Source organism: Aptenodytes forsteri, unplaced genomic scaffold (assembly GCF_000699145.1).
Source record: "Aptenodytes forsteri isolate BGI_AS27 unplaced genomic scaffold, ASM69914v1 Scaffold59, whole genome shotgun sequence".
NCBI lineage: Eukaryota > Metazoa > Chordata > Aves > Sphenisciformes > Spheniscidae > Aptenodytes > Aptenodytes forsteri.
This window is the reverse complement of record NW_008794085.1, coordinates 2587863-2614137: the sequence shown is the minus strand read 5'-3', so window position 1 is coordinate 2614137 and position 26275 is coordinate 2587863. Positions and strand designations below refer to the sequence as shown.

Here is a 26275-nt window from a genome sequence, read left to right as displayed (position 1 = left end):
TTATTTTCCCTGGGCAGCTGCCAGTCCGAACTGACTTTGCCTCTCATCTTTTAGCATGTGCCCTTGTGCTTCTAAGAACTTCTTCCTGCCAAGCGTGCAAGTGCAGGAGCCATAGGGAGCCTCCACTGGAACCAGAACCTGAGGGGGATGAGCACAAACACAGAGGTCATTTCTGAGACAGGGACGTACCAGCACCGTCACAGCAGAAACTGCAGTTATTCACCTCCTCTCAAAATCATGCCCAGGCCCTTCCCTTCCCTTATGAATATCAATGCTAGATTTCGGTGTTATCTCAAGTGAAAGTGGATCTATAATGTCCACCTGAAGGAGGGCAAGCGTAGGATTGGGTGGCAGCAGAATCACAAGACTTAGGGAGGGAGGCTGGAGCATAAACAGACTATAGACCATTGATGCAAAATGGAATAACCCAGCTTCTCTCTGTCACGTGAGGATAACGTAACAGACTTGCAGCTGGACCTGGCTGTCAGCTAGAGCAGCTGTGGAGGGAGGAGCAAATATATCTCATCCCCTACATCGCTCACCCTCTGCCTGACCCCAGGCTTATACCTTGTCCACTGTTGGACCAATCTGTTTTGGCTCCTAATGGCTACAGAAACATCCCTTCACTGCTCCCTTAGAGTGCTGGTCTTCTGTCACCTAGGGTTAGCCTATGGCCCTAGTAGCTGACCTACTTGTAACCCCACTGCACCAGGGATGCTCCCTGGCCTCAGTGGTGCTGCCAATGGAGCAGAAAGAAGAGCCATAGTGGGCTAGCTTTTCACACTACCTGGCTATGTGAAAGGAAGCCGTGACACGTTCTGCTTGGTTAAAACTGCACAGGTTGACGTTATCACTAAAAGTCAAATTCAGTGGAGAAAACAGGAATGATTTTGCAGAGGTAGTCTCCGTTACAGATCCCTTTGATCTCCAAAGCATTCCACTGTGCTGCTTTAGCTTTTATCAACAACACAATAAGGCAATTATCCTTCTTCTGTAATCAGTGTAAATCTCTTTTAGAGGTAAGGTGGAGCCGGGGGGGAAAGTTTGCTCCCTTTAACTCTGTTCTGTGCAGAACTGCTGCTATGCTTTAAGGCCAAGTATTTCTAAAGAGTTCAGGCGAGTTGTGTTTGGAGCATTTACTTACTTCTTTGTCATTGGTCAAGCCTAGATTCTTCATGTCGACGACATTATAAAAAACGTTGTTCAAGATGACTTCTATGACCTGTACCTGAAATGATGAAAACGGATGAGACAATGAATTAGGGCACCTTCTCAGCCAACAGCCTGGCAATCTTTTCACTCACTGTAAAGAAAAGCAATGCAAGTCCCCCACCCCCCCACATGTACAGTTGATAAAATGCAATCTATTGAACCTGTAGACAATGTTGTAGCACCCATTTCACTTTCACTCACGTCTTGTCAAGCACTGAGTGATATTCTCCCCCATTATGTTCACAGCCGGGGAGCAGCATATGAACTTCTCAGTGTGTTCATATTTTTTTCAGACCGTCTAGCTGTACCACCAAACAGTTTCCAGTCTTACTTAGAACTGTCAGAGGAAATGATAGGCTCATTTGGGTCTTCTCAGTGGTCCGATTAACATTTATTATTGTTTAAGTAAAACATTGACAGGAGGAAAGAAGATACCTGTGACACTTTGGAAAGGATGAGCATCTGGATACGGTTGACAGTCTTCTGGTAAGAGGGTGAATATTCCCCACAGTCGGGTGGCCCAGAAAAGCCTTCAAGGATACATTCACGGATTTTGTTCCTAGAGGTAACACAGATTCTTACAAAACCTTGTATCAGCTGTCTCCATCTAGATCCATAATGTTTTACTGTGGTTTGTTTTTTTTTTTTTAATTTTCTGTCTTTTCTGACAAATACATAGCACATGGGATTTCATGGAAGAACAATTTCTTTGTCCTGTCACCTCCAAATTCCAGCCCCCCCAGCTCTATAATTCACAAATAGGTGTTTTGCTAAAAGTATTTAACAAATTAGTTGTTAGCTTGTTCTCCTAAAGTGTTCTGTACTGAACACTGAACAGTGTGGAACTGTCCATTTAAATACTGTCCATTGATGCACCATCAGAGAGAGGAGTACCCCCCAAGGCGTGCCTCTCGCCCCTGGTACCAGGGGCTTAGCGCCGCCTCTGAGATCTGAGAGTGGCTGGTGCACAGCAACTGCGGATCTGGCTCTTACACCTGCTGTATTGTATAGAGGGACTTTGGGATCATAGATTAGGTAATAAATATTATTTGATTTGACGTATACCATATGCAATCAAAGTCAAAATTTCTGCATTCGCCGTATGACCATTTGCAGAAGAGCTCTCCACATAAAATCCTGTCGTTCCTTTCAGGAAGCGTGGTGTGTTCATTCTTATAGAAGCCTTCAAATCCAGACTGTGTTGTCTTCATAAGTTTCAGATCTTTAATTCCAGCAAAAAGAACCAGAGGACCTGTGATCCAAAAATACGAGACAATATGAGCTCCTTTTCAGGCAGAGAAAGAAATCTCTGGAGCACACTGGCAGTGACAGCTCCAGAGCCGTGAAGCGGTTTCTCCAGGACTCATCATGTGCTTCTGTTGCAAGCCTAGCTACTTTTAAAAATTTTCTGTACACTGATGTTAGCAGAAAGGTAAGAAACAAGACAGAAACTACTGAAATCAGATCTCAATCTAGAAAGCAGAGAATCCCATCAAGTGACCTGCAGTCAAAGAGAGGTTAAGGACACCCTTTATCTCAGCTCTTTGGAGCTGGGACGTGCAGCAGGTTGGCTCTGACTGATGTCAGTTCAGGGACTACTAATTGCTCTTAAGGGAAATGAAAGAGGCTGCTAGGGCTGCGGAGGGCAGGAGAGGTGAGGTAAGCCTTTTCTAACAATGTAGACGAGTGTAGAAACTCTGTACAAAGACTTGGAGCCTCAGTCAGAAACTCGCTTTACATACCCAGCCTGTTGTGAGCTTTGCATGCATAAGAACGAGAGGGCGAGGAGCCAATGCAAATCCTTGCAGTTCAGCTAATTAGCAGGAGCTGGCGCTGATACAGATGCCACCCACAGGTTCAAACTGACAGTGTTTTTGCTCTTAGCCACTATTTATAAAATGTGCTGTTGTAGATCACTGCTGCATGGGTGGATTATCATCCTCTAGAGACCAAACAGTTGTGTCCTGAACTTATTCTTCTGACAAACCTTTTGGATGGCAGCTAAACAATTTCAAGCAGTCAGGCATTTAGAGCACACTAAACTGGTAACTGAAAATTTCACTGACCAGAGCTACTGAAAAAGCTGATTCAGAAAAGAGAAACTTCATGGCACGCAGGCTTATCCAGAGCCTGTACAGACAGTCACTGGCTGAAGCCCATGCCGCAGTTTCTGTGCTGCTCTTGGTGCTCACACTAGGGAGTTCAAAATTAATCCTTGAATACGTCTGGCGCATAGTAATCCTGCCTCTGACTGGGAAGACTGACAGACTGTCTTTAAACTGTGTCTTAGCAGGAATTTGTACTGGAAATAATTCCACTGTGATGGATATTTCTAAAGGACATGATTGTTTAGAGGTTTGGTTTTTTTTAAACTGCTCTGTCACTGGAAATTATCAAAACGACATTTTATCTATTTCTTCTCTTGTTTACATTCATTATTGTTTTTGAAAGAGTCCAAAGAGGTGTATCTATAATTTTGGCTACATCCCCCTGTTATTTACTAAAGCTTTAAAAAAAATCTAAAGAAGAGACTGTCCTTGGACATGATATTCCGGGGTTTGTTCAGATCTTGATGAATTCATTGCTTGGGTATAAGATTGTAATACACAGGTATTAATGTAATGCAGATACTGTCAGTGAACCTGGAGGTATATTTATCTCATATTCAAATACACAGCCTTGTTTGAAAGAGCTCCTTGCAATGAATGATTTACTGAACGGCTGGCTGATTGGCTGGCTGCATAGCAATCGACCTGAAACTCGCACTGAAGAGTGCAACGCCTAGGCAAAGTTCTCGAGGTGAACAGCCCGTGCTGTGCTTTCAGCATGTTTTGTGCTTGTGCTGTCTTCAGTTGTCAGATGTTGACTCTGCTAAGTTACTTGTGATGTTTTCAGTTTCCAAAAAACTCTGAGCCTTTTATCAGCTGATACAATGGCAAAAGATAATCCTATAATTCTATTAAGCCTCGCTAGGTTTCTTTTAATGATGAGAAAAGTGTTGAAAGATAGGAATAACTGAGAAATAAATTTATGTGTCTGGCTGATAGGTGCATAGGAGGATGCTAAAGATAGAGAAGGTTCTCTTATAAGAAAAATAAAAGGGATTTGAAAATCTTCTCTTTGGTTATTGTTCACCTAGGCAGGGAATCCTAAAGAAACAGCTAACGGGCTACATGAAGGGAAGGCTAAGAAGGAAAGGCAGTTTCTTCAGTAAGCCTTAAAGGCTTTTTGTTTGTGTAGAACCTGAAATTGCAGAATTTCATGCTGAATTTTCAAGGTGATGAAAAATGTAATTCAATCTGTACATTAAGAGCAGCAGCTTTTCAAGAAAGCAGAAACCCTCTTTCTTCAATTTTTTTTAATTCAGGTTTCTTTCTTAACATTTTCCAGAAACCTCAATACTATTGAGGCTGCCAAAAATACAGCAGTAGTTAACATGACTAGGAACATTAAAAAAGATTAGGCCAAGAGGCACTGGAGACTTGTATGGGCTCTCTCTTTGCTCTCAGCAGGAACACAGGGACAGTGCTCAAATGAGCCTTTCAGAACTTGTGTCCTGTGTGCAAGCGAAACTGGTCTTGCCACCGGTCCTAACACTGACACGTTAGGAAAATAGGGAGAGGGGGCAGAACGGGAAATAGTTCCAGGCTACATTAGGAAAGTAATAGATAGATACCGAACTAATGCCTAAAACCTCTAAAGCCGCTGTGTGAAATAATGTAGTGGTCTCAGCTCAGTTCCCAGTAGTCTGAGAGACGGGTTAAATGAAACACCAACACAGTGAGATTGAACTCGCGCTCTTGTGAGTCATAGCAAGAGATAATTTTTACATTCCCTTTGGAATGCCAATTTATGGACAGACAGTTGAGCTTGAAAGCCTATGTCTTTTAAGTATCACAAAACTCTTAGTGAAGCCAAACGGTGCTTTGTTTACACATGGCATGCAAAAGTAGTAAGCACACTCTGAAGTATTTTCATGTGAAAAATTGTTTGCACGTAGACCCGAGTGCTCACAATGTTCAAGCCAGCCTGACTTGCAGCGATGAAATTGCATCTTTCTTAGAAATAAAACCAAGGCATGCTGACAGGGTTTTGAAAATAACTGCAAACTAGGCAATTGGCCAACAGCAGTGTGGTTTCATGATATATTCTCTATAGGGTAATGATAATAGTGAGACTGCAGAATATAGTATAATGTAAAAAAGTGAGCAGACCATTCTCAGAAGGCTATTAAATCCTGTGACAATACATAGCAGTTCTGTTGTATGTGCTGTTGGAACTAGTATATGTTTAGGATATACATACAAATGTGAGCTACATTAGCTTTTCAGCCATGTCTCAGATGAAGGAGTGCAAAATTAGACTATAAAAATATTCTTTGTTTTAGACCTCTGGAGAGGTTTGGCTATGCTGTAAGGCCTGTAACACCTTTCGCTATCTCTAAAGCCATCTTCATCTCTCATCGGCAGAAATATTTACAGAGAAGTAGGGGAAGTTGCAAATTCTTTTCTCACCATTTCGGCACTGCTCAGCTTCACAAAAGCGGATCCCATCAGGAACGTATATAAACGAGTGGATGTGGGGAACGCCATTCTGCAATTTAGAGCAGACATGTAAGTACAAGTGCAGTAAATAACATCTTAACGTGAAAACATGAACCAAGAGTGTGACAAATGGCTCCAGCATAAACAAACTGAATGCATTAGTATTTTAGATACCTCATGTAGACGTTGCCATGGTACTTCTTGAATATAGGTTTTGACGTACGCCACTTGGCAAAATGTTGTCATGAAGTGGTTGCAGATATCTATAGCGAATTGTTCTAAAGTTGAGATCTAAGACAGCAAACGGTATTATTAGAAAGAAGCAATTACCTCGTGTACAGAAGTAGATTGTTCTGATTGTTGTGAATGTTTGGGAAGGATCAATGTTGTTAAAAATACAGATTTCTCTCAATTCTGGCTTTGCGCACTGTGCCTAGTCATTTGATCCGCCTGTAGCACACGCTGCAAATAGCAGCTACAGAGTCACATCAAAAATCTCCCGTTCTGTGGTATAGCGAGCTGCAGTCCCTGGACTGAGAGAAACTGCTACAGAAGCCTTACGCTTTGAGGATATAATGCTGAAATAATCATAGCAATATTCTGATTAAACTTTACAGGCTAAAGATGGGATTTCATTACTGAGATGATAGAGAATTTGCGCTCCAGATTGCCATTACGATAGACGCAATTGAGGGAGGTAAGTCAACAGAATTAAGAGAAGTCTCACACACTTTGACACCTTCAGTTTAAAAGTGCTATATAGGAATAATGCAGTATTTTGTGCTATTAAATTAAAAAAAAAAAGATGGATCTTATATGACAAATCTACAAAAAATACTGCTAGCTCTGTGAGAAAAAAAGGCTTTGGAAAACTGAAGAGGAGTTTGCAGGATAAGCACTGGAGGAGGAAAAATTCTCTCCCAAATCACTGAAGGTGACTTTAGTGCCGATCTGACATGCTCATGGGGGGAGAGATTCTTTTGATGCATTTTGAAAATAAAAAGTTAGTATAACAAACACTTCCAAACAAAGTCATAAGAAACAGCAAGGCTAGTTAAAAAATAAAAAATACCCCATTTTTTTTGGCCAACACAAGGACAATATTGTTTATGGTGTCAGTAGGTATCACAAGAGAGTTGTTTCCGTCCAGGTACTCTTGAGCAGAAGTCAGCCGGAGATGCGTGCACACTTCCACTTCTTTAACAAAGTGCTTCTTCCCTTCTCTATGAAGGCGAAGGAACTTAATTGTGTTCCTGCCATATTCGCAGTTGAGGACTTCTACATCCTTGATCTGCAGAGAAAATACGTGACAGTTGTAAGGGAACTCAGTGGAAGCCTGGGTTATGCTCAGTCAATGAAACATAACCGATGTTTATGGTCTTTATTTCTGTGGTTACCTGTGATGAAAATATTTCCATTATAAATTGCAAAGTCCTGATGGGAAGAAAAAATGCTTTAGGAAGATATTACTGCATTAGTAGCAGCTGTGATAGAATTTTAACATTTTATGGGGGGCAGATCATTTAACGTGAGTAACAGCGAACTAGTCTCTCTTGTTCATCATCTTTGGATTACTCCTGACTATATGGACCTTCACTGAGTCCTCCCTCCACCATCTCTTTCTGAAGCCAGAGTGTCCCAGTGCATTCAGTCACCGCAGGTACAGCCGTGCAGAGGGCAGGCAGCATTCACACCCGCGCCCTCCGCAGCCACTCCACCAGCGCCGGCTCTGCCAGGCTGGGCGGCGCCTCTCTAGATACAGCTCCCGATTTTCCCTGGCACCAAGAACAGACTTTCACTGCCTCCTATTCCTCTGGCTCCCAGCTCCCACAACCACTGCCAGGCTCCACATGTGCGATGCGCTGAGCCCTCTCCGTTTTCATGCAAAGTGCGGTCAGCATCCTTTAGCAGAGGATTAGTTATCGGAGCCCCCCGTTAGCAGGCAGAGCCCAGTGAGTGCTCTGTGTCCCCAGGGCTGCCCCCCGTCAGGCACGCAGGGGCGCGGGGACCTGCTGCTCCGAGGCCGAGTGGAAGCGGTGGGTATCGAAGCAATTCTTCCGTGAGGGGTGGGAAGGTTGCTTTGTAAGCAGGCAGAAGTCCCAAACAGAAAATGGAAGCGGCTGTCACGTTCTTGGCATGTTGTGTGTTTTATTACCCCCTCTATGCATGTTGCAATTCCCGAGAGCAAGAAGAAAAGACAGACCGAGCTGGGCTGGTCGAAAGCATTTCCTCAGAACTGTGTGACAGGTATGATCTCCCACAAAAGGGATCAGGAGTGAGTCTGAGCAGGTCTTGATCCACACCTCCAAAATCCTGGCTTTCTGGGATCATTGGCTTTGTTTGCGCTAAGCCCTATTCAGTGTTATCCTGCTTCTGTCAAACACACCCGATTTACACATCTATTACAGCGTTGGAGAGGCTATACTAGAAAGGAGACAAAATAACGTGAAGGTTGTGAGGATTTCTGTTATGCTAAAACATCCAGAGCTTGTTGCACTAGACTTTCCCTGAGGCTGAAATAATCCCATACTTGGTATCAACATCTTTTAATGTAAATCAGCACCTTCTAATGTAAGCATAATGAGGAAGGAGAAAGAATATTTTACACACCAAAATATAAATTGAAGCTTTTTATGTGTGAGTTGCTAAAAGATTATCAGATGTAAAATTGCTCGATTCAGACATGTTTCTTCCTAAGAGAAATGCTAATGCACTTAAAAGATAATTAAAAAAAAAAACCAACTAATTGTAAGTAAATTACTGTGGCTCAGAGATCAGAGCATTTTCTCTGACTGTCAGTCGCTGCGGGCTCAATCCCCACTGACAAATGAAGGCCCCCACCGCCAGAGCCAGAACCGGGCAGGGCTCAGCGCTTCACCAGAAACCCTCTTTGCAGGAACGGTGCAAAGGCTGTGCTCGCTACAAGGGCTGGATGGAGAAGTAGTGAGATGGAAATGATTTTGTTTTGCTTGTCTGAACACCGAGCTTTTTTCAGATAGTTGTAAAAAATTCATATGTCAGTCATGCAGCACTAAAAAGAAAACAAAAAGGGTTTCAGTATCTGCAGGTTTTTGGTTTGTTTTTTTTTTAAAGCAGAATACCGTGAATATTTTAACTAGCCAAAATGCTACCTCCTGAAATACGAAGGTAAGTTTTCTCAAAAACATAACCTGACAACTGTCGTTTTGCCTTTTTGTTGCCCAAAGAAATCCTGAGCAGCGGCTCCCGGCAGCCCTGGCCCCGCCGCCGACAGCTGTCCCTGCAGCGGGAGCCCAACTTCCCGGGCTGGCTCTGCCGTCCCGGGCAGCCGCCCAGGGTGTGCTTACTGCATCGTACAGCAGGAGCTGACAGCTACTGCAACACAACTTCTCCTTTTAGAGCCTACTCAGCGCTCGCCCTGTGCAGCCGAGAAACCAAAATGCCTGCGGGATCTGCATGGGGTCACCCTGCTTTGCTATTGCTTCTCTCCTCCGTGCCCCTGTGGGCAGCTGAGATCTCCTGCAGGAACGAAGACGGAGAGACAGTCGATTGGTAAGTAAATACCGCGCAGGGGAGAAACGCTGGGTGAGGAAATAGCACCTGAGATTAAACCGCGTGAAGTAGGCAGATCACTGAGAAGTAATGCATAGCGATCGCTGTTTTAATCCTGTTTGCCTGTGAGTAGTAGCTGGATTTTGCATTTGGAAAGCCTAGGATAAGTTATTGAAATGTGATTTCATTTCACTGAACCAACCACCCTACTGCATTATGACTAACTGCAAAATAATCACCGGTTTACACAGCGTTCGTGTCTCATCATCAAAGGGAGCATAACCTGTGTTCGGGTGCCAAGGCTGCGCTCGCCAGCGGCAGCCCCAGGGGTGCCCGGCCCGGGCCAGGGCTCCAGCACGCGGCTCATCTGGCTGAGGGAACTGTGCCGAGCAGAGAAAACATCCGTATCTCGCCCTTAGCCTCGTCGCTCGTACCCGAACAGCAGCGTGGTGGGACTTGTCCTCTTGCTGCCGTCGCCGAGGGGGAGCGGAGGCCGAGCTGCCCCGGGGAGGGATGCGGGAGAGGGATGCGGGAGAGGCGCAGGGCGGGGGCGGCAGTGTGGGAAAGCACCATCTGCGCCTTGTGACTGAGGAGCAGAGGTCATTCCCTGCCGCCGGAGCTGCCGGCGCATTAGAGCTGGTACCATCCCACTGCCAGCAGTGAGCCCGAGTTTGGGTATTAAATGATTAATTGGATTAATGCGCTTTGAAGATGAAAAGCGCAAAGTATAATGACATAATATCCAACCCAGGTTTAAAAAGTGAAATGAGGGCTCTTAAAAAAGAGCACGGAAGCCTCTCAGAGATAAGTATCAACCGATTTCAAAAGAAAAGTGGCTTTCTCACGGAACGATGATTAGTTTGGATACAAGTGATAAAGAAGTAGGTGCTATTCTTGCACGTCCCTTCCCTTGCACACAGAGCTAACTGCAGGGAAGGCAGGGGCTCCTCACACCGCAGGCAGGCTACTCAAGCAGGGGCACAAAGCCGGCTTTGCTCTCTATTGGCACAGCATCAAACATATGAGGGTCCGGTCCATCCCTGTGACTTGTCACCCTTGCCAAGGCTCTTCTGGACAATGTGAGTTTTTCAGGAACCAGATTCTTAATTGGTGCAGCTCCCCAACTTAAAGGTGTAACAAATTTCATTTCTCCGCAAACTGCAATTATTCCTTGCAGAATGAGTCTGTGTGTGCTAAAGGTAAAAAAAAAAAACAGACCAAAACCCAAACAAACAAACAAACCAAAACAAAAACCCATTTACCATCTATTTCTTAAGTGAACACAATTTTTGTATCCAAATTCTCTGAGAAATTCTTTCAAAGCTGTGACTAGGAGTAATTCACCTGTGCTGCCATGCGTGTGAACACCAGCGACGTGGGACCCGTTCCAGATGGGAGCAGGGGGGTCTGCACAGGTAAAAAGCTATGTTCTCTTCTGCAATTTTAGCAGGGAGGACCTGAGGGATTTTCTTTCCAATGTGCCATGATCAAATGAAAAAGAAACTTGCCTATCTGCAGGGGTCATCTTAGTTTATTGACAAGAAATATTCAGCTTTTGCCTGATTCTGGATTTGGTTGCTGTGAAGCTGATAGGAGAAGCAGAACTGAAACTGCTGAGAAAAGCTTCCTCTTAACCAAAAGATGTCGATGCCCTTTCAAACAAACAGCACTGCGGGTTTTATATTCAGTTAGCAAGAGCTTTATGCGAGTTCCTACTATTCAGTGGTTTCATCCTGCAATATTCCATAATTACTCGTTATTAGTATTCACGCACCCTTTCATTTGCCACTAAACCGGAGGAACCACTTGCCTTATCTGACCTGATGCCATCTGCGCTCCCCAGCTGTGCCTGCAGTTCCTACCCACACGCAGTGCCTGGGCTGGCAAAAGTCCCCCCCGTGTTTTCATTCCACTCGGGAGCTCGTCCCGTCATCTCTGCTGCACCTCGTGCGGGGGCTACCAGAGCAAATGGCCGTAGAATCGGCTCTCTAAGGAGGGTAGAAAGTCTTTCCTTTATTCATCCAAACTCACTGTATTCTGTGGGAAGCTTTTCATGCAAGTAAAAGCCCAAACTCTGCTTTCTGAGAAGTGTTGAGCCAAGGACTGAAGCCACGGATGGACATTGTTTGGGTTTTTTTGGGGGGGCGGGGAGGGGGGGAAGAAGTAAAGATGTGATTATTTGTAGTAAGTTTGCGTTCAGTCACAAGCAAACAAGGTGATAACGCTAATCGGATATAAGCCGATTTGCTTTTTCTTGGTTCTCAGGAAAATAACTTTCAGTCTGCTCCCACAAATGCCTAAGCTCTTGAGAAACTTCCTGTGCACAAATAGCAGTGAAGACTTTTATACAACTTTAATTGCTAATAAACTCAGCTGGCTTTCTGGAAAGGGCCAAAACATGTATCCACTGGGAACTGCCAGGCAATTTACTGATAGCTCAACTACTAGCATTTCCGTAAGCGTACCTGCTAACACCCAGTTGTCAGGTGCAAGGCTGTGAACACCCCGAGACCATAAATCTTCCGATACATTTCAAAGCAGTTTGGAAAGGCTTCGTACGCTAATTTCTTCATCAGCTTGTACTACTGTAACTACTGCTAGTCCTCTCCTTTCCAAATCTTCATTTCAAATAAAGGGATTGTTGTGACTCCTCGTGCACGGACAGCTCTCCCCAGCCTTGCTGTATGAATCACTTCCTTCTCTTCTCTGTGATCTGTCATCAGCAACAATTTCCCCTGAGATATTTAAGGAACATCACTCAGTCAGTGGCAACGCAGGTGGACTACCAGGATCACCAGTGGTGTGTGTTTCTCTTCTGCCTGTACATGTACGTTTCCCACGGATTAAGTGTTCCTCTGGCAAAGTGCTTTCCTACCACTTCTTACTTGCTTTCGGGGATGCCTTTTTTTGACCAGTTTGAGACTGTAAATCAACTGGGCAAGGCTCGCTCCTCCTGATATACTTGAAGCGTTAAGCACAGTCAGGCTGCGTTTTTGGTAAATAGTATAGGATTGAAAATAATGCCACTCAGTTCTTACTATTGACATAAATAACAAATTACTCAAGTACAGCACTCAAAGAAAGTGGCTCAATTAATTATATTGCAATTAATCCCATGGACTTGTGCACTGGGAAAACCTGTTTACTTCATCAGGGACATTAATATGAACGGAGCCATTTACTGACAATACTGAGTACTCTACAATTTTGAAAAGATTTGTGTTTCTGGCTAATGGTTTGCAGTCTGCAACAGTTCAGCAGAGTGTGAGTCTGCTATGAAAAGTAGGATTGGAACAACATTATCACATGGCTTTATACTTATTTTGTGGTATTTTTATACATATTAATGTATAAATATAACATTATGCATTTTTATAATTTTAATAAATAATTTTATCTATTTCATATAAAGTTGTATTTATATAATATAAAAATGTATTGGTAGGAGGTGTCTGGGTTGACCATGAGAATGTCAGACTGAGTTTGGGACCTGAGGTTCTCTACCAGAACCAGAAGCAATAGGGATTTGGTGGCTAAACGGGACTCCAAACCAGGGCTCCCTCAAATTCTTTCAGGGTACCAACAGCAGTCTGGCCACAGCAACAGGAGTTTGGTGCTGAATCAGCCTCCCTTGCTTGCAAAGAAGCAGAACAAATTTGTCTGCAGCAGATACTGTGCTGCTGAACTGGTGCTGGTCCCTGCGCCGGGTCACCTTCCCGAGGCTGAGACGTCCACACCGCACGCGGGTGGCACTGGTCCCCCTCCGGCGTAGGCATCCCCGGAGTCACCCTCCTCTTAAATCCTCAGTTGGGAAGGAGATACTGATTCACACATTCAAACAGGATGGTTGTAAAAAAACCCAATTGCTCTTCACTGTTGCAGGTTTGCTCTTTACAAGTTGCCGAAACATGCCAAAGGAGAGATTCCCACGCTGGGGCTGGAATACATGTACATGGACGCCCTGGCTCCGCAGTGGCAGCTCGGTAAATACCTCGTCAACATGACACAGGGTGCTCTGGGACAAACACTGAAGCAGCTATACGAGACGTACAAATCCAAGGCAAGTGGCATTTAATTATCATTTTGTTAGTACGCTTACTTGATATTGCATGCAAATGAAATTAAACCAGCCAAAATAAGCACATAGAGGTATGGGCGGACCTGACCGACTAGATCTACTAAAACACGTCAAGGGGAGTGTCTTGACAGCTGGGCAGATTATTTGCAGTTTTGGCTACAATTATAAATTATCCTTGAATTTCTAATTTCTAGTCAAGCCTTTCACACACTTAAAGTATTGCCCATCAAAAAGATGAGCGTTGGTACATAGTCCCTTTGGCGGCTTCTCTGCAATTCATGTTGAGCAACGTCTGAAGCTGTGAACTGGCTGTGAACTCAGACCAGGACCAGTGGTGACTGTTACAGACACAGCGATACGCTGCTTGTTAGGCCTTGTTTTTTCCCCCCGCAGTCAGACACCTCATTTACATTTGTGTGAAGCGATTATAAAATACCGCAAGATCTGCCTATAGTTATTTTTTTACCATCTACATAGTATTCTTGGGAGTCTGGGTGTGTCTTTGCATTTCTGCTGCGGGCTACTGGTAGGGTGTCATTAATTTTTATGTAGAAGAGATTCCCAGAAGTCAGTCAAATATTGGCAATCCGATCAACTGTCCGATTCCAGGTCTTGCTGTAATTGTAATAAACTGTTTACAAACTCAAAATACATTGGGAGGGGAAACACGTCACCGCTCCTTTGAAGTTCTCTATTCAGGGGGAATAAGGTGTGGCCATATGCAAATATTTTGCAAAAAAGTATTAATGCTTGTCCTTCATAAGAACACTTGTCTATTTTTCCTCAGCAAACATTTTCACCGGATCTGGTTGCTAAATCAGAGAGAGGCACAAAAAAAAGGGGGGGAGCACTTCTTTGCAAGCGAGTGCCCAATAAACCCATGTAAATTGTCTTAGTGAGCATATTTGACCCCTTAAGGAAGGGCTACTGCAATGATTGAGAGAACTTCCACTTTATATTAACCGGGACCCTAATGCTGAGTCTTCAGGTTTATTTTACTGTCACTTCTGCGGAGACTGTGTCAGCTGCACTGGGAGAAGGATTAGGCTCGTGATGTTCACACAGAGAAGTCCTGAGTTCTTTTTTCTGTTCCCAGCAGATGTTCACTTAAATGCCTTCCTTTTACTGAATGTCATGTTTCAGAATGTGTGTTTTCCTGCAGAGGAACAGCATTGCATATGCGATATACAACGATGAGGTCCCTGAATCAGACTCCGATGGGTGGAAAAGAGGACACACCAAAGGTACGGGGAGAGTCCCAAGCTACTATTTTCTCCTTTCTAAAGTTGTGGATAGCATCTACTTGTCTGTTTGTCTATCTGCATATCTAAAATTCCTGCCTAAAGCAAAACTGGAGAATGATTTGCATGATGTGTGGTTTGTTGTATAGTTATACATGCTGCAGCTTCTGTTTTGGTTTTGCTATGCCTGTGCTGTGTTGAACTCTTAGGGCTTATGGGCCCTTTGTTTTCAAGAGTTGAAACTCATCTAGCTCCTTTTGGCGAGCACAGACCACATCGTCCTGAACCTAATGGCAACAGCAGTACAAGATGTGAAGGGAAAGGCACCCTAAACATAAACCCCTCCAAACTCTCTCTCTGGGGCAAGAAACTGCTGCCAAGATCATGGAAGTGCTAAAGTATGCAGTTAAAGTAGAGCAAGACTTCAAATAAGTGTAAACTTCAGTGGAGGTCTAAATGTTTCCTTGAGGAAGCAGATGGGGTTTGCCCAGCCTGACTCTGGGATGAAGATACTTTGCAGGGCTGTATTTCCAGGCTGCAGCAATAGGGACGGCTCGGGAGCTCGGGAGCAGAGCACCCTGCTGCAGGGGGAGGCATAGCCCGTCTCTCTGCTGCTTCCCCGTGGAGGAGAATTTGGTCTGGGGAAGAAGATGCGGTGTTGACAGAGTCCATTTCCCCTTACACAGTGAATATATGAAGGGAAGGAAAATGAGCAGTGGGGAGAGGGTCACAGCCTCTAAATCATCAGATTTTTTGAAGATAACATTTGAGCAGAGAAAGAGAAAAGGTTTTGAAAAGTATTTTTTTTGAAGGAAAAGTGGTGACAGTTTGAGTTAGGCTATGCAGGAGAGAATTAATGCAATTTTAATACGATATTACTGTCTCCTATAATTGATTAATCTACTCTAGAGCCAGTTTACTGTAGACATTAACACACTGAAGCGTGGTGTCTGCAGCAGCAAATGCAAAGTAGGACACAGATGTATCATCTCAGGGCTTTTTCCCCCTTAATTCATTTGCAGTAACTTTTCTTTGACAGGATTTCTGCTCTTGGACAAATCACAAGGCTTCTGGGTGATTCACAGCGTGCCCCTGTTCCCTCCCACCCCTGAGGATGGTTATGAGTATCCAGCTACTGGGGAATCCTACGGACAGACTGCCATCTGTATAACCTTCAAATATGACCAGTTCACAGAAATAGGTATGAAAAGCTTCTCCCTAAGAAAGCCTTTGCCCCACCACACCTCTCTGACTGCTTTCCTTGAGGCTTCGCCTCAAAAAGTGCTTGTTCTTGTCCTTTGTTGTCAGATTGGGAAATGAAGCGGGGCCTGGAAACGGCGTTCTTGGCTTCAGTTATGTTTACCCAACAATTTCCTGTGCGAATGTGGGAAATTCACTCTTCCACTCTGTCTCCATCTCCCCATGGGGACTATTGGGATAACAATAGTCACAAGTGCATATCAAGGGTAAACTCAGTCCATGCATGCAAAATGCTTTGGAGATATAAACTTAATAATTTTTAACAGCAATCGCTCATTCAGCTGCAGTCGTCTGCAGTTCTAAAAATGTAAGGCAACCACTGCTTGAGCTGGAGTAGTAGCCTTGACACGTCAGAAATATGAAGTATGGAATAAATATCACCCAGAATTTCCCCAGGTACCTTTTGCCACATAAAATACCGATACTAAAAATAATAATAAAAAAAAAGAAATCTATACCCATAAGATTCAGAACAATCTGACAGTGATATCTGGTACTGGAATCCTGAAAAGGGACTATCAAAAGGCGTTATAAGAAATCGTACTGGTATGTTCCTTAACACTTTTCACACAGTTTGTCACTCTCTTCTCAGTTAGAAGCCTCAAATGGTGTTAATGAAACACATAAGCTGTGCAAATGGCCAGGCTGGCCACACCCCAGAGCTATCTAAACCAGGTTCCTGTTTGTGGAAGCGCATCTAGGCAAGTGTTTAGGGAAAGAGGACAAGAAAATGAGAGCCATGCAGTAATGCTTTTCCTGCGCTGTCCTCCCAGCTTCTGGTAGTCTGTGGTTCAGGGGTTTCCTGAGCCGGAAAGACTGGAAAGTTCCTGATGGACTGGTCTTCCATGAACTCATCTAATGAGCCCATTTGTTCCCTTGCTCTTTACCATATCCGTGGCAAGGACTTCTACAGTTAAGCTGCTCACTGTACAGAAAAGTCATTTTCTTCTGCTAATTCAATCCAGATGCTGAAAGTCAAGCTCTGTTCTCCCTAAAACCAAAGTAGACCCTTTGGCAGCTCTTCTGTTTGCATTTGGCTTGGCATCTGTAACTGACTGGAAACTACTCCTGTAAGTACGGACAGGCTTGAATTTACTATGCCGTCTGAGCGCTGTGTGCTTAGAGGCTTGAAGATGAGCATGGATGGAAGTGGCAGTGGACTGAGACCATGGGTTAACAGTTCTGCTAAGAATAATGAGGTGCAAGTGGAAAAACCTGGGCATACTCTCCCAGCCCATCTACGTGCTGCAGGGCCAGTCAGAATGCAAAGCAATTAAACACGGTCTTGGTTGCCAAAATAAGATACTTTGACACCGAACTCCGCCAGGAGATAGGCTGTGAAGATTAAGAAGGATTTAGGTTTCCTTTCCAAGGCAGAACTTTACTCTCTTGATTCCTTCGCTTTAACCCATTTTAATTCTGCACGCGTTCATTTCTTTGGGTTTTTCTCAGACCAACAAATGCTGAGTTATAATCCAGGAATCTACAGCTGTTCCATCCCTAACATCTTCCAAGCTGATCTCCCAAATCTGCAGAAGCTCTGTGCAGGGTCCAGGCTGCCCTCGGTCCCCTTGCGCCACCTCTCCAAACTCCAGTCAGCTCACGGGGAAACCTTTCTCCACTTTGCGAAGTCACACTTGTACATAGATGGTAAGAGAACCTGTTGCTCTACCTATCACACATTCTCAAGTAAGTAATAAATGATTAATGTATTCTTTCACAATTAGTATTTTCTTCGAGGGGAAAAAAGAAGTTCAGCTTCAGAAATAAATGTAACAGAGGGCAGGGAAAGGTGTCCCATCATAATATTCTCTCAGCCCCACAAAACAAAAAGCTGTCTGGTCCTTCAAACACCTTCTTAAGGTGTTCAATAATGGGATTTTCAGAAAACTTATTTCCTGCTATTCAACAGTAACAACAAAGAACAAAAATGGGGTTCGAATCATCTGCTTTTTTGTTGTTGTGAAGAAGGCTTGAAATTTTTTTTCCTTTCCTTTTTTTTTTCCTGTTGATTGTTTGTAACAGGTTTTCCAGGAGAAGGAGCAAAAGTAGAAATGAACTTCTGAAACAAAAGTCAAAATAGGGGGAGGGGGCAAAATCCCTTCTGCCCCACTTTATGCATTGGAATTAAATGAGCCCAGTCTAGGTGATGCTTTTCAGTCCCCTCTTAAATGAAGGAACGCGAAAGACTAATTTCCCACACCCTGTGTTATTCAACAGATATCTACGTGGCCTGGGTGGCTCAGGAACTGAAGACCGATTTGTTGGCTGAATCCTGGCAGCATTCCGGCCAAAAACTTCCCTCAAATTGCTCTCTCGACTACCACGTCTACAACATAAACCTAATAGGGACGCCATTGAATTCCACCTTTTATTCCATTAACGATCATTCCAAATGGGCTGTTTCAAGGGAATACAAAGATCAGTGGACCTGCATCGGAGACCTAAACCGTGCTGCCGAGCAAGCTTGGAGAAGTGGTGGGTTCGTCTGTACGCAGCACGAACACATCTACAAAGCCTTCAGACATTTGATAATCCACTACGAGAGTTGCACTGATGCTTCCACATTGATATAACGAACCGTTCCTCCCAAACAGCACAGCCCCTCGTTACATAGAAAGCGTAGGAAACGTCTCCCTTGAACTATATTTTCACTCTGAAAAATGGCCCTGTCAGTCGCCAGATGTGTTAGACCTTCACCTTCTTAGCTATAAAAGCAGACGGTTTGCAGGTAAATTACGGCTGTTTTTCTCTGGGTGCTGGACCAGCAGGCTCTGCGTGTGCTGAGCCACGCTCTGCTCTCTCCTCGGCTCTCGGCCGAGACGCTGCTGCACAAGGCTGCACCAAAGCACATAGCTGTGAGCAGCCGTGCGCAGGCGTCCCCAGGGGAACTCGTGAGTGGTGCTGGACGTGGGATGGGAGGAACAACGGAAATCTGTCTCGTTAGCTAGGTTGTCGGGGCTGGGCAGTTAGCAGGAGAAAAGTACCCCAAAATGCTTCAAAATCGCCCCGCGTTCCAGGCGCCGTTGAGATCAGTCACGGCATTTCTGCTCAGTTTGGGGTGAATCTCTTAAAGAGCTGACATAATTGGATACAGACAGGGAGACAAGTAGATCTGTGGACAGGAAGGCTTCATTTTTACATGATTAATTTTTAGAGAAGAAATGAGCTTTAAATCATTTGTAACCAATGGCTTGGGAGTATTTCCAGTGCTTTTATTCATGTACAGCAATCTTATAAACAAATAAACATGTCCAAAATCTGAATAAGCAAAATAAATTAAGAGCGAAAATGGTCTGTTTACAGTTTCCCTCTCCCATCTTTATGGTTATTTGTGGTTGGTTACAATGTTTTATAGCTGCCAAAGGAAAAATGGAGACAATTAGGAAAAAATTTAAAAAGAAAAGAGAAGAAAATATTTGAAGGAAGATGTTATTTCACCTACATTTTCACACTACAACAAACGTGGCTGTTAATTTTCAGTACCTCCAGTCTCAGGCTTAGGACCTGAAATTTGCGTGGACTTGCTACAAAGACAAAGCTAATTTGCAAAATCCTGATACGCTCTTGGGTTCAGCAAAAATGTATCTGTATTTAACACGTTCCTAAGTATATTTATAGGGTTATATCTCACTTGTATTTTTTTTTCTGAATTGCTAATATAAACTCCAGTCTGAAGAGTTGGCTGTCCCGCTAATATTTCTGTTTTGCTGTGTTCATAGTCCATACCACTGATTCTCTACAACAGTGTCTTAAAAGGAAGTAGATAAAAAGAAATGTCCCACAACCGCAAGAAGTTGTCGAAGATTTCCTTCCCTTTTCACCCTGAAAAATCAACCAAACAACAAAGTGTACAAAGTACCAAACAAATTAATTTCAGAAAACATTTGTGCATGCTTCTTGAAGAAATAAAAATAATGTATCTGGCCTGCTTAATGAGGAGAATTGCCCAGGAATAGATTTTATATTTAGTCAATCTGGATTGAAGGCAAACCCGAGTCTCATAGCTCAGTGAAAATAATGTAGATAGTTTAGATATTCTGCACAAAACAGGACTTTTTCTTTTCCCTGCATATGACCAAATAGCATTGGATAAATAATTTGCTTAATAATGTTTTTTCTCTGATGCTTGTCAAATTGTTTTACATATCCACTTTTCGTTGTTTCACCAGCTGTGGTCAAGCAACACCTATTTGTGGCAGTGAAAATTGCCAGTGACACAGAACGCTGAGCAGTGGGAAGGTAGGACATCGCTCAGATATCCAAGATAAAATTCGTTTCTCTTGTCCACCTTTTCATGGCAGACACTAACCTAACCTAACCTGTCTGAACTCTTATTGTCTTGCCCACGCATGACCTCAGTGTACAGGAACGGCGAGAAATCCTTCACTGGAGACACTGCTGGTGAGGTTCACCGTGGTGCATCAGAGGGCACCTGGGCCTATGACACAACCTGTATTTCTTCTGGTAGATGCTCAGCCACAGCATTTGGGTCACAGAGTTCAATAGCAAAGAGCCTCCATCCACCGGCTGTCACAACGGTGTTGCTATAGCCCTTCTCCCCAGGCTAAAAGTCAACCGTCCATCGCTTAAAGTCAAGTGCTGACTGTTATTCTTAATTATTTGATCAATCGATAGCTCTCATAAAGCTTCACAAGACTACTTACAACATTCCTCTTTCATTATACCCAAGATTGGTAGCCTCCATTTTAGCTCTTACTGCCTTTTCATGGCAGACACTAACCTAACCTAACCTGTCTGAACTCTTATTGTCTTGCCCACGCATGACCTCAGTGTACAGGAACGGCGAGAAATCCTTCACTGGAGACACTGCTGGTGAGGTTCACCGTGGTGCATCAGAGGGCACCTGGGCCTATGACACAACCTGTATTTCTTCTGGTAGATGCTCAGCCACAGCATTTGGGTCACAGAGTTCAATAGCAAGAGCCTCCATCCACCGGCTGGGGCAACGGTGTTGCTATAGGACTTCTCCCCGGCCAAAATAAAGTCAAGTGCTGACTGTTATTCTTAATTATTTGATCAATCGATAGCTCTCATAAAGCTTCACAAGACTACTTACAACATTCCTCTTTCATTATACCCAAGATTGGTAGCCTCCATTTTAGCTCTTACTGAAGAGGCATAAACAGCAGTGGGAAGATGGAGAGAAACGGTTGTACCATACAAAATTACAAGCACCTAAATAGCCAGGTTGTGCACACACTCATTTCAGTGGTGTAGCAATAAAAAGGCTGCAGTTCTGGTTCCCTCATTTTTTGACTGTAAACATTTTAAATTCGGTTTTGCTTTCATTGTGTAACTTCCATATTTGCATATCCTGGTATTTCTACTACACACTTTATGAAACATGGGCAGACTCTTTGCTTCTTGAAAGAGACTGATAATCAAGATAAACCATACGGATTTTTAAAGGGTTTGTAACTGTCAGGCTTCTTGTGCCTGACCACACGCCACTTACTCGACCTCACATGCCCTCACAGCATGCACTGTGATCAATCGTTGGTGTGAAATATTTATTTTTGCATATTTTATATATATATTCATAGAGTTTTTAGTTTTAAAATGTGCTGTTCTTTTTCAAAATGCCATATGCTCAACAAACATCTGCCTGTCCCAGTGACTCCGTGCTGCCTTTGCTGCCCACTGCGACCCTTTTGACTGGACAGACCTTCTCCTGCGGAAGGGGACATCTAGCGCTGCCCCCTCTGCGATTTCAGGGGGACCTGCCCAGCAAAGCTGATCCTGCAAAAGGGCAGAAGTCTTGGACCCTGGCATGGAGAGGGGAGAAAGATGGTGTCTCGTCTGGAAAGCCAGAGTCTCTTCTCCTCAGCGTGCAGGTATGGCTATTCTGACCTTTGGGCTCTGTTCTAGTTAGGCTAAATGAGGATGTTTATTATACATGAAAATTGTTTGCCGAGGGAGTCGGAGAGGCCAAAAGCAGACATTATTAATCCACTAAACTTTACTGTACTGCAGCCAAGTTTGTAACAAACACAACAGCAGAGATCGTTGTTCGGTATAAATTGCCTTGTAATCATTTCCACAAGCCGAGACTTGGTCCCAGCACGCCTGACAAGCTCGCAAGGGGCAAGAAATGCAATACAGCCTCTCGAAATACACGCCTACCACTCGCTCACCCACCAGGACCTCTCCTACCCCCGCCACGGCCACTGCCACTGCCATCCCAGAGCAAGGGCACAACTCTGTCTCCCTGTCATGGCTCCAAAAGATTCCCTGATGATTTTTCTGTAGACCCCTGTATCCCAACACATGCTTCTGTAACACCGGTTAACTGTGGATCGTTAGGGTAGTGGTTTGCTGTGTTGGAAGAGTGCAATTTTACACAGACTTAATGCAAGAGGTCAAAGGATTAGGCATTAGCCTCACTAGAAGAAAAGCTAAAAAAAAAAAAATGTTTGGAGGCATAAAAACTGAAACTGCGTGAAGTTTAATTCCAGCTGGGCAATTACAGTACTGGAAAACAGGCACAGGCGTTGCAGCCTGAGCCCACTCCAGAGGGCAGCCTTTATGGTGGGATTGCTTCTGGTGTCTCCACAACGACTGAAAATACACTGAGCCCTCACGGTGGGAGTGACAAGCAGTGTATTGGGGAACTTCTCAAGGACACCTGGGGCTCCGTGCCAGCTGTCTGCCAGCAAGTCAAGGGAAGCTTTGGGAGAAATTTCTCTGACGAGCTGGGAACCTTCCCTTCTCCAAGGCGTGCTAACTTAGCCTGGCACTTGGACTTGTCACAGAGGTTCGCAAGGTGTATTTCTGAACCACAGCAAGGTCTGCTTCAAAGGGTGCTAGATTGCAATTTTTAAAAGTACAGAAGTCCTGCAAAGCCCAGGAGGTTTTGATCGTCTCGCTGTCAGTGATGCCCATTCTTCCGGCTATCCTTGCACCACCCACGCTGCTCCCCTCTCAGCACACTTTGTGTAGTTTTTCTGCTCTTAAAACGGGAAGTTTCCAGTAAACACATCTAATGTAAGTGCCTGTGTCAAACAGGGCTTCCTCAGCTTGCCTGCGGTGTGAGGGGAGAGGGTTATTTTTGCGAAGACGTATGGGCCTCTCTCATCCCTCTCTCCTGTTTAAATATATACGCTCCTGGCAGTGAGGAAATGCTCAAGAACATCATTGTGAGAATTTAAGGTATCAAAGCATCCTTGGCGTTATTAGCATAGTCACATAATTATCCCCAGAGAAACTTACACCCATATATTAACACCTATAAATTATTGTGTGGATATCTTTTATACCTTTATTTTCAGTTTCTGGGAAAAATACATCACTGGGTACTTAGTATAGTAATTATTTCCAAACGTGTAAGCTGCCTATGCCCTGGGTAAAATGTTTGGGAGACAAAGTAGCGCTGGCAGTGTCTTCTAAAAGCTCGGTGTAAGCCAAAGCCTAACTGTGTTCAGAATGTGATGCAAGAATATGATGCACTTCTTCAATTTCACAAGAGATTTCTTAAAAAGACAAGAATTTAAAAATGAGAATGGAGATGAATCGAAATTTATGTTAGGCAAAGTGTAGAAAAAACCCACCCTTGTAGCGGGGAATAAATTCTTCATAGTACAAGGCAGAGAGCCTGATCTGAAATTTCAAGCTAGGATATCAATATCAGTGTTTTCTAGATACCCCGATACCCCGAGTACTTAGCCATATCCAACACTTTTCTATTTAGATTGGAGATACCAGATTAACGGCCTAATCTGCTGAATTTTCTCATAATCCTTAAACTGGCATGAATGAAGTAAAAGAAACTGCATATGAACTCAGAAATCAGTTGTAGGACTTTCAGATCTCGGCCTCAGACAGGAGCTAGCTCATAATACAATTTTTTAATACAGGCCCATTGTATGCTTATCTTTATGGTTTTTAACTGATTTATCCCAGTATTAAAAGTATGCTATTCTATGCATATTTGATATGTTCATTTTACTCAGACTGTTAAATACAAAGCATTAGGACTGAAAAAATCTATTTTGCTTTTTATAAACAGCTGTTACACTTTTACTCAAGTGATTTTAGTAAATCTTCTTGATTTTATTTTTTTCAGTTGAGTTTGTTTGACATTTCTACACAAGGTATCTGATGAATATTCTGATTCTCCCGTAAGAGGGATAAAAGTAAGGAACGTTCTTCGCCTCCTGTGACCACTTTGCAGCTTGGGAACTGCAAACTGATATTCAAATATTCAAAGCTTTACCGGAGCACAGCGTAATATTTAATGTTGCCTGCTAAAGTGCTGGCGATTGCTACAAGTGTTTCACTGTAGTACACTTGTACTAACATTGCCTAATTTATTAATCATAGAAATTTGCATGCAAATTAGCCATACTTTGTAAGCTTTGGCTTACACCGAGCTTTTAGAAGACACTGCCTGCATCATAATACAGTAACCCAAAAATCTGTCTTCACATGTATTTATGCCTGCAAATAAGCATGTCACAGTACAGCAGTACACGGTTTCCCCATTACATTCCAAAGCCTGCCAAAAGCTCACTAAAAAGCCGTCTGTCTTCACATGTATTTATGCCTGCAAATAAGCATGTCACAGTACAGCAGTACCCGGTTTCCCCATTACATTCCAAAACCTGCCAAAAGCTCACTAAAAAGCCGTGTCATCAAGTGTTTTCTTTTTGTTCCTTACTTCTGATTTTCTAAAGTGTGAGAGTATTTAGCTCCAAGGTTTTTTTCAGGTTTCCTTTTTGGGCTAAGATTCTGCCAGCCAAAAATCAGTATTTCTCTTGCTATAGTGCAGTTTTTAATGTATTTTTGTACTGGTATGAGTATGCTCATCACCACTGTCCACCACTTCACGTTGGGGATTAAAAATGCCCTGAGCTCAGCACACATTTCAGGAACTGTTTCCTTCCCTGCTTTGAAACCTGCTCCATTTCACATACTGACCTTGTAAATCCTAGGCATTGTGCAAAGGAAGTCTGCATCTTTTCCTCTCTTGCTTTCTAACTACTCCAAGTATTTCTTTCATGAAAGTCAAGGTGAGGATGAGGGAACTGATAATTTTGCATGGGACATTTTGCAAGGAAAGACCACGGAAGAAATGCTGCACAGCAAACAGGGACAATTAGTACGGTTGTGTTCGCAGCCGCCCACCAACCTGCCCTCCTCTTTACTGCCAAAAGACGTGAGGAACCAAAGAAATGGGAGCAAGGAGAGCTTGCAGCAGAAATGGAGAAGAGGGAACAAGACAACTGAAGGTGAGCAAGAGAGAAAAGGCAAGGGAAGAGCAGAAGGAACATTAGGATGGGCGACACCAGGGAGGTCAGAGACCTCGAGTTTGGCGACAGAGAACCATTAGGAGTTAACTGTGCAGAAATCCAGTTAACAGGATGTTTCATTTACTATGATAGTTACTGAACATTTACCCATTTTACAGATATAGCCTCCACAGGCTATGCCACAGAGAGTTAAAAATGAAAGGCATAAACTGAAGTGACTTAGCCAAGTATTAAAAAAAACCCCAACAAACCAACATACGGAGAGAAAGTTGCTATCTGTCTGTTACCAAACCTACAAGAGATGGGGCAAGGCAAAGTCAAAAGCATTAAATATGTAAAATTAGGAGGGAGAAATTCATAAGCTAAACAGTTTGAACCACACGCATTCGAACAACATGCTCAACCATTTTTTTTAAAAAGAGGAAGCTACTGTTAAGGTTTAAAGGTGATACAAAAATACAATGAAAACAAGAGATGCAAAACATTCACAAGAGTAACTGCGGACCATTTCATTACAGATCGTGACACTAAAGCTAGCTTCATTCATTCTTGTGGCATTGAGACCTGCAGGCAAAAACATTAATACAAACACAAAAGAACATAATCAGAACATAAATAGTGATAAGCAAACTGATGCCATTAACACTTTGCTCTTGGGATTATTATTACAGATATATCTACAACATACAGCCTTTTATTCTCAGGTAAAAATCAAGCTTAGTTTAGAAACCTCCTCAGTTTTACGTTTTCTTCGGTTTCACCTCTGATCCCACTTTGCTCTCCAGCACTAAACAAACCACGATGGGTCTAATATAGTTGTTTCTCACTGCACTGAGTCAAAATCAGCAAGCATTCCTAAATATTACTTACTGTCACTTGGCTCATGGTGGCCTGCTGTTTGTCACCTCCTGGTCTTGGATCCCACAGAGGAATAATGGCAGTATAGAAGCTGCAGCTCTATAAAAAGTGTAATCTTAATATCGGAGGAGGAGCTAGGCATAAGGGGTTGGCCTCACAAATGTAAATATTTCATAATTTATTTAGTAATGTGGCTTTTATTTTTCCCCCAGGCAAAAACTTTAATAAAGGAATAGGTCTACTGCAACAAAGGAAACAACAGCAAAAATAGAGACAAGG

General features: G+C 43.4%; 2 protein-coding genes across 2 annotated transcripts; one reads left to right on the top strand and one right to left on the bottom strand.

Moving 5' to 3' along the window:
- Positions 1-26068, bottom strand: LOC103894871 (uricase). The gene is made up of 8 exons (XM_009274345.1): positions 26009-26068; positions 6829-7047; positions 5931-6047; positions 5727-5805; positions 2278-2464; positions 1648-1771; positions 1145-1228; positions 1-138 (listed from the first exon to the last, which is right to left on the bottom strand). The coding sequence occupies exons 1-8, from the start codon at positions 26021-26023 to the stop codon at positions 1-3; spliced, it is 963 nt and encodes a 320-aa protein (XP_009272620.1). The 5' UTR covers positions 26024-26068.
- On the top strand, positions 9169-19199 carry DNASE2B (deoxyribonuclease 2 beta). The gene is made up of 6 exons (XM_009274144.2): positions 9169-9287; positions 13170-13347; positions 14528-14609; positions 15646-15807; positions 17319-17516; positions 18087-19199. The coding sequence occupies exons 1-6, from the start codon at positions 9175-9177 to the stop codon at positions 18440-18442; spliced, it is 1089 nt and encodes a 362-aa protein (XP_009272419.1). The 5' UTR covers positions 9169-9174; the 3' UTR covers positions 18443-19199.
- Positions 26069-26275: the final 207 nt, after the last annotated feature.